General features: G+C 38.9%; 1 protein-coding gene across 2 annotated transcripts in view; it reads left to right on the top strand.

Annotated features, from left to right (window-relative positions):
• Nucleotides 1–2,159: 2,159 nt before the first annotated feature.
• GLB1 (nitrogen regulatory P-II-like protein) overlaps nucleotides 2,160–15,875 on the top strand; it is a 159,704-nt gene continuing 145,988 nt past the window's right edge. The window contains exons 1-4 of one of the 2 annotated variants that reach the window (XR_016266719.1): nucleotides 2,160–2,692; nucleotides 2,783–2,828; nucleotides 2,996–3,023; nucleotides 3,189–3,276. Coding sequence is in view for 1 of the 2 variants with exons in the window: in XM_089458600.1 (XP_089314726.1) it covers nucleotides 2,404–2,692; nucleotides 2,783–2,828; nucleotides 2,996–3,023; nucleotides 3,189–3,276 (451 nt within the window). In the remaining variant the exon portion in view is untranslated. The remainder of the gene's footprint in view (nucleotides 2,693–2,782; nucleotides 2,829–2,995; nucleotides 3,024–3,188; nucleotides 3,277–15,875) is intronic. The other variant, XM_089458600.1, reaches the window with a different exon arrangement.

A 15,875-nucleotide genomic window follows, 5' to 3' on the forward strand; every position in this document is an offset into this window, starting at 1 on the left:
GGTGGATAAAATGTTGGAGCCCATTAAATCATCATGGTCCTCATTCGGTGTTAGTATTGTTTTTGATAGATGGACAAATGCAACACACCATCCACTCATCTACTTCATGGTGTCTTCCTTGAATGGACCAATCTTCTTCAACACAGTGGATGCTCTTGAAAATACAAGGATGCACAATGTAGGTGAGTTGTTCATTAAAGTTATTAAAGAGTAGGCATTGATTCTTGCATGCAAATTATTATAGACAATGCACCTATTTGCAACACTGCTGGTATGATTGTGGAAGCTAAATATCCTTAAATATTTTGAACACCTTGCATTGTTCATTTTTTGAATTTACTTAAATATATTGCTTTGGATGTGAAATGGATTGAAAGTCTTATTGAGGATGTATGCCATATCCACAATTTTTTATAAAACCATCCCAATGCCCTCATAATCCATGAAGAGTACACACATTTGTCATTGTTGAAGATTGCAGATGGAAAATTTTCCTCCTCATTCATCATGCTTAAAGAGGTTAAGGGAGGTTAAGACTGAGCTCAGGTCCATGGTTATTTAAGAGTTTTGGTCCTTTTGGAGAAAGATAGAACAAGCTTCTTCAAAAAAGGTTGAGGATACAATGTTAAAGGATGGTTGGTGGGAGAGGGTAGATCTTACCATTAAGGTCATGGATGTTATCATCTCTTTGTTGCCATTTGTAGACACAGACTAACCCATCCTAAGAGAGGTTTACGAGGGGTGAGATTCCATGATTGAGTCCACAAAGACCATTATTTTATAGAATGAGTGCTCCAAGTATGGGACATCAATAGAGACCCTTTTCACCACCATACAATATATTCTTGTCAGTAGGTGGGATAAGATTGGACACCTTTGCATTGCATAGCTCACTCATTGAATCCCAGAAATTAAAACAATGATTGGCTCAATGGTGGGCCTTCACGCATATTCCCTCCTCACATGGATGATGAGATTTCACAGAGGAGGAAGGATGCATTTAGATGGATATATCAAGATAGATCATACATTTATGAGTTGGAGGAGGCATTCATAAAGTTTTCCACTGGCACTAGGAATTTGAAGGCTATGATGTGTTTAGTGACAAGCGGGCCAAGAATCCCTATGTTTGGTGGGAAACTCATGGGGCAAGATGCACTTTTCTACAATAGTTAGTCATGAGGTTCTTCTCTCAGATTACTTCATCCTCTCATTGTGAGAGGAATATGAGCACATATGAGAATTTGTATACTTTGAAGAAAAGTAGGCTTAAGCAGTCTAGAGTGACAATGGTGTATGTGCACACCAACCTTTGTCTTATTTATAGGGAAAGAGAGGAGTGCTTGAAGGGAAAGACAAAGATGCGGGATGTGTTTCCTAATGATATGGGTTTGGACAACACTATTGAGTTGACATTAATGAACTTGGATCTTAATGATCCATTAGTAGAGGCCATCGCTTTAGATGATGGTGATTCTCTTGAGTGGTCATCCTCCACACCAACAAATGTAGAGATTAGATTGGATATAGAGGAGGATGATGTAGATGAAAGAGAGAGCAATGACAATGATGCTGATTTTGATAACGAAGACATGGAGGACTACAAAAAGTCATGACCTATGAGGTTTTTCCATCTACGATTCTAATATCTATACTATTTTATATTTGTCATTGTCATTTCCACCTATAACAATAACGACTTAGTGCCTATGTCATACATTTTGATTTTAAAAACTTCTTAAGAAAACCGCATTTTATAATTTTAATTTCTCATATATTTGTCATTTTATCATCATTAATACAATATTAGTTATATCATTAATACAATATTATTCTATAAAATTGTAAATATTTTAGTTTCTAACTTATAAGGAATTTTAAATATTTATCAATATTTTATTTTTATATTTGCAATTCATACAATTTGTTCTATTTTTAAATATATATATTAATTATGAAGTCACCTTGTTCTACATCCAACACTTCTATTTCTATGTCCTCCTATCCTGGCAAAGTGTCACGTGATTTAGTAGAATAAATACAAGTGTTGTCCGTATATTGTATCCACGTGTCATGTGACTTAGGTGGAACACCGCATGGAATGAACTCCATCTTATGAAATTTTTGGTTGTGGGAAAATAACGCAGCTCTACTAAAGTCAGACATACTCTCAAGTCACAATGTATGATCCGCAGTCTCTAGATTCCGATTGATGGTAAGCCGTCAGGGATTCGTAAATCCGAGTATTGCGTAAATTAAAAGCGAAATATAAAAGGCAAAGGTACTTGTTCGCGTGTGTATATGTATATCTCTGGGCTGGTTTGTGAAAGAAATGTTTAGCGAGCTCTGCTACCAAAGTTGCCCCGTGTTGCACACGAGTAGGGCTAGTTACCGGTAATAAACATGGCTGCCCATCTGCCTCTATTTGTCAAAGGATCTATATTTTCTCTACCATCATCGACATCGACGTCTTCTTCCTGTACGTATTCCAGCATATCGCATACAGCGGCATCTCCTGGATTTCACTTATCTCCAGCAGCAGCCAATAAGTCTGTAAAATTGGGGACGATGCAGAGGATGGATGGTGTGAGGTCGGCGAAGCACCGAATGACAAGTCTGCATGCAAAGATGAAGAAGAGGCAACAGATTAAGGCATCGGCCCAGGCACCAAATGGGACCAACACTCATCCAGGTACTCTGCATTTTATTCGCCTAAAACTAATTTCCAGGGATCCATACAGCTGGGTTGTGATAAATTTTTTCTTTTAAATGCGCTTGGCAGATTATGTCCCGGAAGCCAACTTTTACAAAGTAGAAGCAATGTTGAGGTACTTCCATCCTCAGTTGTATTGCTTATAGCATAAACATCCTCTTCTCATGTACTGTTAATAGTACATCATGCATTTTATGTAATGTAACCCTATATTGCCAGTGAAGAATAGTTACTGAACAATTAATGTTTTATTGGTCGTTTGAAAATTGGCAAATTTTGAAGGCCATGGCGCATCTCCCATGTGACTTCGGTGAGACTTCAACATTCACTTTACTCTGTTTGAAGAAAAATTGCATCATCTTATCAACAGAGAAAAGGGACCTATGTTTTGTATTATTGCAAATGACTATTAATTTGCACCATTTGCAAACTAGTACATAAAAAGTTAATTAAACTCATGGAGGTGACATTGCAGGGTCTATTGAAAATGGGGATTCGTGGCGTAACTGTCTCTGATGTTAGAGGTTTTGGAGTTCAGGCTGGATCTGCAGAACGGCAAGCAGGTATTTTCTTGTTCTGCAAGCAAGTAGTTTCTCAAGTCATTCACGATGACAATCTGAGTTTTGTTGCTATTTACATCCCTTAGAGCCATTAGTTCAACTCATATGGTGTTAGAGTCTCCAGACACGAGTGTATGCTCGGCATAGTTGTCAATTAGAGTGATATTTTTAATTTTTGAAAGTGCATTCGTTAAACTCAATTTGAAGCACTACAACTGGCCTGAAAACAGTAGTTGCCAATTAGAGTGATGTTTTTAATTTTTGAAAGTGCTTTCGTGAAACTCAATTTGAAGCACTACAGCTGGCCCGGCCTGAAATCAGTGCTTTCTTTAAACTCAAAGAGAAGAGAAGCATTTAAACTGGCGTGAAAGGGGAACTGCAAGTGACTGCTTGCATGGCAATATGACCCTAAAGAGATAAACCATCGAAGAGAAACAATTTTTTTTAAGGCAAAGATGAAAAAAAATCAGGGCTGTATTTATTTTAAAATCACCAAGAACTCACACCTGCCACCAACCTTGCCACCAACCTTTTATGTCTTTAAGGGAATTAAACCATGCATGATAGTTGAAGTTTGAGCCACAATGTGTGACTTGAAATGACACCATTTTCACCATTGATCATTACCCAAAAATGCATTTTTACTTATTAATTTGCAGTTTGATTGTCATGATAGTCTCAAATACTCTATAGGTTATAAGATAAATATTTACTCTAAAGGATGGTCCATTTTGAGATATAATAATTAATTACCCAAGTATACATTTTCACTTATTAACTTGCAGTTTGTTTGTCTTGGTAAAATCAAACACTATAGGTTTTAGGATAAATATCTACTTTGAAGTATGTTTTATTTTGAAATATAGTAACATAATTCGCATTCCCCATAAAACCTTCGTGGGAGTGGTTGTCTATCAAAGTTGCCGAGGGCTTGTTTTCCAAACTTGAAAATTGAGTTTAAAGGGAAATGAATGTTGTAGTGATATGGATATTTGTCTATTAAAACACTTTATGATTAAGTGAAAATTGAGTTCAGAAGAAAATAAATGTTGTAGTGAGATGGATGCATCCCTACTAAAACAACTATAAGAATGTGATGGTTAAGTTTAATATTGTGGATGTAGTGGATGATCCCACACCTATAGTGAAAACGAATGGTATATGGCCAAGCAAGCCTTTCATGGAGTTAGTCTTATTATCAAAGAAACAGTTTGGGTAAAAAACTCAGTGTGTTACAAAATCTCCCAAAGGGTAGAATTCTTTTGACTCCAGAAAATTGTAATACCTTCAAAATAATGTTAGAGAGGTTCTCCGAGAAGGAGAAAATCTCATTTCACGGCCTTCATAGTCACAAATTTACACATTCAATTCAAAGCGCACTTGCAGAGTGTAAAAGAGCAAAAATTAAGAAGTCTAAAACAAATTACTTTCCGGTTAATGCTTGGTTTGACGAGGAATGCAAAAAGGCAAGGAGAATGTGGAAAGAAAAAGGTTGATTTCATGGTTTCAAGGAGAGAAGAACTAATCTTCCTTGAGAGAAATAACCCCAAATTATTTTGGAAGGAGCTCCAACCGAGAAAGGTGCAAATTGAAAACAACATTACAACTTCTAAATGGTTCGACTATGCAAGACAACTTTATGAGCAGGATCCCAAGGTTGACCCTCCTCCCTTGGTCAACACTGATACAAAACTCTTCACAGTGCAAGAGGTGGAGATGGGTATCAAGAACATGGGTGTTGGAAAAGCAAAAGACATAGTTGAACTCCAAGCAGAGTATCTAAAGTGGGGCTTAAAACTTCTTGCACCTCACATCACGAATTTTTCAACAACATCATACAACAGGGGTTCCCCACAGATTGGACAACTAGTCTAGCAATACCTCTTTTCAAGAGCAATGTCACATGGTTCGGGTTCGAGTTCGGGTTAGACAATGATTAGGTTTGGTTTGAGTTCGAATTTTCTGATGAGGTTCAGATGAGGTTCGTCATTAGGTTCGTGTAAACATAAATCAACATAAGTAAACATAAAAAATGCTATCATGGACATGGAAACTGCGAGGATAAATTACAAGCTTGAGTTGTGACATGAAGTTATGAGTTTTGATTTATGGAATTGGTCAATGGCTATGAGGTTCAATGAGGTTTGCCTAACCTCAAAATTTTTTTAAGGTTGCCAAAATTCGAGCCAAAAGGTTAAAGTTCGACGAAACTTGTGACATAGTTCAAGAGTGGTGACGTCAATAATCCCTCCAATTATAGGACCATAATGATAAACCCCTTGTTTGCAAAGTTATTTGGAAGCATGTTAGAAAATAAAATCAGCAAGTGGGCAAAAGAAAAGACATAAACGTGCTAAAGGGAAAGCAGGTTTCAGACCTAAACATTCCACAGTTGATCATCGTATAACTTTAGGGCACATCATTGAAAAAGTTTGGGAGAAAAAAGAAGAAGCCTTTTGTTGCTTTGTTGATTTCAGAAAAGCCTTTGACACAATTCCTAGGGATAAGCTTTGGCACAGAATGGAGGAACTCGGGATTCCCAGGCATTTGAGAGTAGCCGTGCAAAGGCTGTATGAAGAGGTGAAATTCAAAATTAGAACTTTAGTAGGCATTTCTGAAAGTTTTAGAAGCGATATCGGAGTCATGCAAGGTTTCCCAAGCTTGAAGAGTGGCTAAATTTGGAAGGGGGTGATGGTATCCATTTGGGCAAGTTTGTTATAAGGCTTCTTTTGTACATAGATGACCTTATTCTGATTGCTAAATTTGCTCTTGGTTTGCAAGAGCACTTACTTTCCCTTGAGCATTTTTGTAAAAGGGTGGGGATGCAAGTCAATATTAGCAAAACGAAAGTAGTGGTTTTCTCTAACAAAAGAAAGCATAACCAACATAAGTTCTACTTTGAATGCAACATTCTGGAAGAAGTTACGTGTTACAAATACCTCGAAATTGACTTCAACTGAAATCTAAGCTGGGATGGCTGTAGAAAAAAAAGAATTTTGGGGGTTTGGAAAGCATTTTATGCTTTTCAAAACAGGTGTAGAGAGGCAGAGTTATGGGACTAGAAAATCACTCTAACTCTTTTTTGGCTTTTAGTGATTCCGACGATTCTCTACAATTGTGAACTATGGGCCAGTAGTACATCCGAGATGCAGTGGAAACAAATTGAGAAAATTCAAAAGCGTTTGATTACAAACAAATTCAAAATTAAAAATGTAGTTCCTTATGCTATCTTGTTAAGTGAAATAGGGGTTGCTCCTATTGAAGCAATTGCTATGGTGCGAGTCATAAGGTATTTAAAAAAATGAGCAAATGGAAGAGGGAAGATGGCCTAAGGTTGTGTTTAATGACATATTGTGCAAAAGAAAAAAGACTTGGATGCGGAAAAATAACAAATGGTTTAGTAAATGGGGTATTTGCTTGAGCATGTGTCCCACAAACAGTAAAGAGATAAAAACTTTTGTTATGGATAAGTTCCACAAACGTACTTGGGAGAAGGAGCTAGGGAGAAAGAAGAAGTACTATATTGAAGAGTTTAATCCCACTCATAATCATCAACAAAAAGTATACATAGGGGCCAATATTTCTTGGAGAGCCAAAATTCTTATTGCTCAATTAAGGACTAATTCTCATCAACTTCATTGTGAAACAGGGCGTTGGAAAAGGCCAAAAGAAGTGTGGGAGGAAAGAGTATGTATTTTTTGCTCTTCTGAAAAAGTGGAAACAGAAAAGCATTTCATTTTAGAATGCGAGGCCTTCAAAGACAACAGGGAAAGTTATGTAGATATTCTGATAGCTAGCTCTTGGGATAATCTATTTAGTGAGGGGTTTGTCGAGAAGCTGGGAGCGTTTATTGTGAGACTTCACAGGAAAAGGGCTGAATAAAAGAACCAGATGGAGAAGTAATATGCCCCATAGGCTATTTTTAGCCTCGTGGATGTTAAAATAATTTCATTTCATTTCAATAGATAAATAACTGTTGTGATTTCCCTTACTAGATAACTATGGGCAGAAGTTGTCAAACCTCAGGGCGTTGTAGGCTCTTGCCAAGAGGGTAAAAAATATGGGTCACACTTGTGCTTAAGACTATGACTCCTCCCTTAAACCTAGACCTAGCTTGAATTTTGTTAATTTTAGGCAACAATGGTATGTTCTATGCTTTAGAGCAATTTTACTTCAATTTCTTTATTAGCCCAATATCAATTCACATTAGCAATCACATCAATATGATAGTAAAATGCATATAGAACATAAACATAAACATAAACAGTGGAAGAGAAGCCAAGACAAGAGGGCACAAGATGTGGCACCAGCCAGGGACAAACCCTAATGTGGGGAAACCCTTGATCAATTCTTCTTATAAGTCCTCAATAGTTCAACAGAGAGAGTGATAGTACAATTTACAAATCTAATAATTTATAACAACAACAAAATAGCCCTAACCAGAAAAGTCAACGTTGGTCAACAGGGCAGAATTGACCCTCAACAATTTGGTCAATTTTAGTCAACTTCGGCCTCCAAACAATAAGATGAATCAACCCTCAAAATAGCCCAAAAGCAGGCCAATCAAATTTGATCAAATAGCCAACCTATGGTTAGCCCTAGCTACAGTCAATGCTGATCAAAGTCAACGTTTGGCCTCAATTTCCGTGCCCATAAATGTGGCCTGCTCAAACAGAAATACCTCACCAAAAAATGCAGTCAAATAGGTCAACGCATGGTCAAACTATCCTAGAATTTGGTCAACACAGTCAACGCTTGGTCAAACTGTCCAAAAATTCGGTCTCTTGAAATTTCGGCCCCCTGAAATTTCACTCTCCTGAAATTTCGGACGTGTGGAGAGAGAGAGAGAAGCGTGAAGATGAGTGTGTCCAAATGAGGCTAAGGCATCATGTATTTATAACAAACGTTGAGGATGAATAGACGTGACTGTTGGGCTTCTGGGCCTACATAAGTTTGTTGGCCGACCTTGACAATTTGTCCATAATCAAAATAAATTCATAACTTCGTTTGTACATGTCGAAATTAGATGATCTTTTGATCAGTCCTACACCTCTTGGAGAGAGGAATCTAAGAAAAATGTCAGCTGTCATAAATAAGATGACCCATGTGGAGTTTGGCCCTAGTTGCCAATTTTAACACTCCCTTTCAACAAGGGAGAACTCCATCTGCTAATCCATCTGCCAATCTGTACTATCTTTGCCATCAATGCACTGCTCTGCTGAACTATGAAGAAGAAGAAGTGATCGAGAATGTATCATACCATTCTCTACTGACCTGAAGTCAGTCCCAAATAAAAGAGAGTGTCTCATACCACTCTTACTGACTCGAAGTCAGTTCCAATCAAAAGAGAGTGTCTCATACCACTCTTACTGACCCAAAGTCAGTTCCCATTGATCCTAGATCAATATCGATCATCCTAGCATAGGGAGTATGGTAGTACATGATGCATCCATCGGTAGTACTATGGTCCCTATCCTCATTTCCCTACTCATTGGCCAAATGAGAGGTACTTCCCATGAGTCCCAAACTGCATGGGTAGGATGTCTTAGCAGGAGAAGGATGAACCACTCATCTACAAGTTGCAAGGGGTATCACAGGGGAAGGCTGAACCACTCACCTTGTACATAACAAACCACTAGGGGAAGGCTGAACAACTCACCCTATGGTTGCTCACCGCTCCAAGAAGTACCCCAAGCCCCCCGAAGCTCCTAGAGCTCAATGTCCATCTCATACAGGACCCTCATAAGAGGGTCTCTCCACGACTCCAAGTCGTTCTCGGAAGGCCAAGAATTTGACCTTCCCCAGGGGCTTTGTCAGAATATCGGCGACCTGCTCATTAGTCCCAACGTGATGGAGCCTTATTACTCCTCATTATACCATATCCTAGATAAAGTGGTACCTGATATCTATATGCTTGGAGTGATCATGAAACACGGGATTCTTTGATAATCGGATCCCACTATGGTTGTCGCAGAGAATCACAGTGGTATCCAACACATGTCTAAACAACTCATTGAAGAGCTTGCTCAACCAGACAACTTTATAGGAGGTCATACTAGAAGCTATGTATTCGGCCTCGGCGGTGCTTAAGGCAACCGATTTATGCTTCCTGCTCATCTAGGATATCAAAGAAGAACCCAAAGAAAAACAACATCCAAAAGTGCTCTTGTGATCCACCACACTGCCAACCCAATCAACATCAGAATAACCATGCAACCTCACATTTCCGGCAGTGTATCTCATTCCATGAGTGATTGTGCCCAGAAGATATCTCAGAAGTTTCTTGGCAACAATCCAAGATTCCAATGTATATGATGAGGCTCAACCATATATTGGCTCAATGTGTTAACTGCAAAACATATGTCTGGACAGGAGTTCACCAAGAACATCAATGCTCCTATGGGTTGACGATACTTAGAAGCATTTCCCAATTCAAGTCCACCAACACTACCACATAACTTCTTAAAATTAAGTTCCATCGGAGTAGTCATAGGCTTGTAGTCCACCATCCCAAATCTTTCCAATATCTTCACAACATATTTTCCTTGAGAGATGAAAATTTCACCTGTGTTTTGCCAGACCTCCAACCCTAGGAAATAGTGCATCGGTGCTAGGTCCTTCATCTCAAATTTAGAAGCCAACTCCCTCTTACATTTGTGAATGTGAGGGTTTGCACTTCCATCAACTCCATACTTGATTTTGTAGAGCCACTTAGAGGTGACAACTCCTGGGGTCTAGGGACCACATCCCAGACATCATTCTTCATAATTGACTTGTATTCTTCATTCATAGCATCCTTCCATACTTGATGCTTCACGACTTCTTTGAATGATGAAGGCTCATTTTGAATGATAGTGCTCATGGCGGTCAAATATCCTTGATACTTGTTCGGCTTCTTGCTTTTACGAAAATTCTCCCTTGGTGCAATGTGTCTCTCGGCATCTTCAAGAGTCTCCCTAAGCCATGAGGGTCTCCTTTTGGATGAGGAGGGCTCATGAGGAGGAGGATCAATAGGATCCATAGGTTCATCAACATTAGGCATCGTTTAGTCTTCTTTTGCACCCTGATTTCCGGTGTCAGCTTCTTTGTCCTTCCTTAGGATAGGAAGGTTGTTGATCTTACTGAGGGCTATATCTTTGTCGAAGGTGACATCATGACTTATATCAACTTCCTTTTGACCAGCCACATAAATTCTATATCCCTTAGAATTTTCACTATAGCCCACAAAGCTTCCTTTCTTCCCAGATGCACCCAATTTGCTTCTTTTCTCTTTCGACAGATGAAAATATACGAGACTTTCAAAAATTCTAAAATGAGAGACATCGGGTTTCATCCTTCTTCTTCAAGAAGTAGATCTAGGTCTTACGAGAATAATCATCCGGAAAGGTGAGATAATATAAGTATCCTCCCAAAGAGTTTATGAGCATCATACCAGATTTGTCGGAGTGGATCAATTGCAATATATCTGTGGTCTTACTATTACTTGAGGGGAATGGTCCCCTTGTAAGTTTTCCTTTAGCACATCCTGGACATACACCTTCATGCTCTACTTTGAACTCGGGCATACCTGTCACCATCTGTCTCACATCGGGTAGGGCCTTATAATGAAGATGGGAAAACCTCCGGTGCCATAGTTCAGATTGTAGAGATGTGTTGCAAGACATGGCTCCTAATGGACTTCCTCCAACTTGATACAAAGTGTCAACCCTAAACCCAAGAGTAAAAGCATCTTTAAAATTTCTTTTCCAAACACGTACCTTTCCATCGATGAATGCCACCTTGAATCCTTTGTCCTCCATGGCTGAAATGGACACCAGGTTCTTCTTGAGATCAGGTACATATAGTACTTCTTGCAAATGAATAGTGTTACCTTGATTCAATTGAAGGGTAACATTCCCTACTCCCTTCACGGGATAGGTGGCATCGTCTCCAAGGATGATCTCCAAGTTTGTCTCTTTTTCTATCAGATTAGAGAGGGCTTCCTTATATCGATGAAGTGCCTTGAGGCACCACTATCAATCAGCCAATTTCCTAAAGTGTTCGGAGGAGAGGTAGTGGAGAGGGCCGATATAAGATAGTATTCTTTTTGCTTATTGTCAACACCATTTGATTCTTCATACCTGGAGTTCCTTGATTTCTTGGAGGGTCGACCACTTCCTTGATATCCCGCATTTCCTTTTCCTTTGCCATTGGACCTGCCATTCCTTTGATCGTTGTTGTTGAAATTTCCCTTGGAATGATTGTGATCATCATCATGCGATGTGTCCCTTCTATTTGGACACTCCCTTGCATAGTGGCCAAACTTATTGCAAACAAAGCACCTGCCCTTCCTCCCTCCCTTAGATCCACCTTTTGACCCTGCATTATTTCTCCTTTTGGCATGAGCGGAGAATGTAGTGGGGTTGCTTCTATTAGAAAGCATTTCTTGCTCCACCATTCTTGTTTCTTCTTGAATGCATCTCGACATCAATTCTTCAAACCTTGGAATTCGATCATTGTTGAGGACGGTGGTTCTAAATACATACCACTGAGGTGGGAGTCCTCCAAGGGTGGGGAGAGTAAGTTCCCTGTTAGGAATGACTTCTCCAATCGAGAGTAGATCATTCTTGATCTTAGTAATCCTCAAGAAACAGGATTGAATATCCTCGTCCTTGCCCTTCTTAATATCCTTCAACTTATTCTTGAGAAATAGAATTTGATTAGCATTACTAAGCTTGAACATGCTGACCAACTTGTCGTAGATCTCCTTGGAGGTCTTCAATTCGGAGATGTAGGCCACCAGATGCTTGTCAATGGAATCACTGATAATCTTCTTTGCTTTGACTTCAACCCTCTTGTACTTGGTCTTGGCAGCAGCCGTTGCATTTGAAGGAGGCTCAGAGATTTTACCCTGCACATAATCCATCACTTCTTTTTCTTCCAAGGTCAAATCAAGAGACATCTTCCATCCATGATAGTCAGATTTATCATGGAGCTTGTCTTCAGCCGGGAAGTAGGATGAGGAACCCATTGAGCCTTTTGTCCTTGTCCAAATGTCTTTGGTGATTGCTCTTTCACTCTTGCTTGGGCCTTGTCTTCACCTCACCTCTGATACCATGTTAATTTTAGGCAACAATGGTATGTTCTATGCTTTAGGGCAATTTTACTTCAATTTCTTTATTAGCCCAATATTAGTTTAGATTAGCAATCACATCAACATGATAGTAAAATGTAGATAGAACATAAACATAAACAGTGGAAGACAAGCCAAGACAAAAGGACACAAGATGTGGCACCAGCCAGGGACAAACCCCAATGTGGGGAAACCCTTGTTCAATTCTTCTTATAGTCTTCAATAGTTCAATAGAGAGAGAGATAGTACAATTTACAAATCTGATAATTTATAACAACAAGAAAAGAGCCCTAACCAGAAAAGTCAACAGGATAGAATTGACCCTCAACAATTTGGTCAATTTCAATCAACTTCGGCCTCCAAACAGCAAGATGAATCAGCCCTCAAAACAACCCAAAAACAGGCTAGTCAAATCTGATCAAACAGCCAACCTGCGGTCAACCCTAGTTGCAGTCAACGCTGGTCGAAGTCAACGTTTGGCCTCGATTTCTGTGCCCAGAAATGCGGCTTGCCCAAATAGAAATACCTCACCCAAAAACACAGTCAAACAGGTCAACGCTGTTGGTCAACGCATGGTCAAACTGTCCCAAAATTTAGTCAACGCTTGGTCAAACTGTCCAAAAATTCGACCTCCTGAAATTTTGCGTTCCTGAAATTTCGGCCCCCTAAAATTTCGGCCTCCTGAAATTTCGCTCTCTTGAAATTTTTCTCTCCTGAAATTTTGGCCTCCTGAAATTTCGCTGTCCTAAAATTTTGCTCTCCTGAAATTTTGGACATGTGGAGAGAGAGAGGCCTAGAAATCCGTACCCAATCAATGAGGAGAGAGAGAGAAGTGTGAAGATGAGTGTGTCCAAATGAGGCTAAGGCATCATGTATTTATAGCAAACGTTGAGGATGAATAGACGTCACTGTTGGGCTTCTGAGCCTACATAAGTTTGCTGGCCGACCTTGACAATTTGTCCATAATCAAAATAAATTCATAACTTCATTTGTACTTGTCGGAATCGGATGATATTTAGGTCAATTCTACACCTCTTGGAGAGAGGAATCGAAGAAAAATATCAGCTGTCATAAATAAGATGACTCATGTGGAGTTTGGCCCTAGTTTCCAATTTTAACAAATTTCCATTACCATAACGATGGCAAGCATGAGCAATGAAATGATATATCATATCATGTCTGCATACAAGTACCTAATCAGTTATGATATGAAATGTACAAACGAGGCCATGTGCCAATTGCTGCATCAATGTAAATTAGCATGGACCCCATTATTATAAACCACACCTAAGAGACCCTTGCATAAACTTGTTAAGAATTAATATAACACTAGAAACTCATATTTGGCACCAGTTTCCCATTTCCGACAAGAAACCAATTTTTGAGAAGCATTCAACATTTATGCTTGTTGTTTCTCAAATTTTTTTGGCTTGGAAAAAATAATCAACGTATAATTTTTGTTCTCACAATGTATATTATTTAATTTAAATTACAAAAATGACATTAAATGGAAAGATAATTATAAACATGACATCAAGACAATGCATAAATAAAGTATAATGATATTAAGAAGATGCAGGTAAGATGCAAAGTTTTGCATATTGACATTAATACGATGTCAACCAAATAAACTATGTCATTGGCATGACACTAACAAGACTCATAAGGATATTGATATGGTGCATAACAATTTTAAAGTGATGCAACAACATGTTTTTGAAAGCAAAAAAACTGCAAAGACAATTCTAAAAAACTGTTTTTTAAACATTATTAACATAATTGAGATGCAAATTCAACGCAAATTTTCCTTATGTCACAATTTTCATCGCTGAAATGGTGCTTTAAAGAGTGTGTGTTGAAAAGAGAGATGCAAATTCGAACACCGAAAATGCAAAGTGAGATCCATGTGGTTCATGTCTTGCATCATACAAAGTTGATCAAAGTTGATCTTTTTTATAGAAAAATTGCAATGTGATGCGAAGCTATAGCCTTGGGGTGTGGTACTGAATTTTGAAGATGAAAAAACTTGGAGAGGTAAAGAGATCTTGGATTTGGTACATTGTGGCATTTGTTGAACCATGCAAACTTGCACACCCTTTAGAGCAAGGTAATTTATGCTTTTTGTTGATGATTTCTCCAAAAAATGTAGGTATATTTTTTCGGTAGGGAATCTCACGCATTTTTCAAACTCATAAATTTTAGGGCGAGTAGAAAACATGTTTGCTAGCTATACAAAGGTCCCTAGTTCAAATAGTGGAATGGATTTGTTATAAGTGAGTTTTTTGGGTTTTACTAAAACAGTGCGAAACACGCATGTAAAAGAATATCGAATGAATGAATTAACCTGGAGCAAACAGCTCAATGATAATACAAAGATATTTACAATAATAGAAACATCAGGTTTCTATGTAGAATATAGAACAAACAGTTTCATCTAAGAAACTGCTAAAAGAATAAAAATAGAAACAGCTAAAAGACTGAGCATTACTAAATAGAGATATATTCTAATACCCTCCCTTAATGCTCAATCTATTTACAACACCAATAGACCCGCGGAATTTTACAAATTTATCAGGACCAAGAGGCTTGGTGAAAATGTCGGGGGGCTGCTCTGTTGTGGGAACATAGTGCAACTGAACTGAGCCGTCTTCAACCAGCTGTCGAATGTAGTGGCAGTGAGTTTCCACATGCTTTGTTCGTTCATGAAAGACTGGATTCTTGGCAAGTTTGAGCACTCCCTGATTATCACAAAACAAAGAAGTAGGCCCTGTCTGGAAAACATGCATATCTGCAAGCATACGACGAAGCTAAACTGCCTCACAGGCTGCCTTAACTGCTCCCCGATACTCTGCTTCTGTTGAGGAGAGAGCCACTGCCTGTTGCTTCTTACTAGTCCAAGTAACAGCACCAGATCCTAGACTAAACACATACCCAGCTGTAGATTTACGGTCATCAACCGAACCGGCCCAGTCAGAGTCAGTGTAGCCACTGAGAATAGGATTGGAGCTGCGAGTATATAAGAGGCCATAATCAGAAGTACCACGCACATATCGTAGCACCCGCTTTGCTGCTATCCAGTGATCAGCTTTAGGAGCTGACATAAAGCGGGAAATGTAGCTTACTGCAAAACTGATGTCAGGTCTGGTAGCAGTAAGATAGATGAGACTGCCCACTAATTGCCTGAATAAAGTTTCATCCACAAGAGGAGAGGATGACTGTGCTGAAAGTTTGAGCCCTGGTTCCATAGGAGTCGTGGCCGGTTTGCAATCCTGCATTCTGAACCTTTCCACAAGATTTTTGGCATACTTGGACTGAGAAAGAAAGATCTGATTTTCAGTCTGCCACACTTCAACCCCCAGACAGTAATGAAGAAGTCCCAAGTCTGTCATCTCAAAAGTTCTGCATAGATCTTGTTTGATCCCATGGATCAAATGTGCAGAGCTGCCAGTAATGATAAGATCATCCACATAGACAACTACAAACAAGATAT

Source organism: Pinus tabuliformis, chromosome 7 (assembly GCF_031772625.1).
Source record: "Pinus tabuliformis cultivar Carrire ecotype Pingquan chromosome 7, CPIR1, whole genome shotgun sequence".
In the NCBI taxonomy this organism is placed as follows: domain Eukaryota; kingdom Viridiplantae; phylum Streptophyta; class Pinopsida; order Pinales; family Pinaceae; genus Pinus; species Pinus tabuliformis.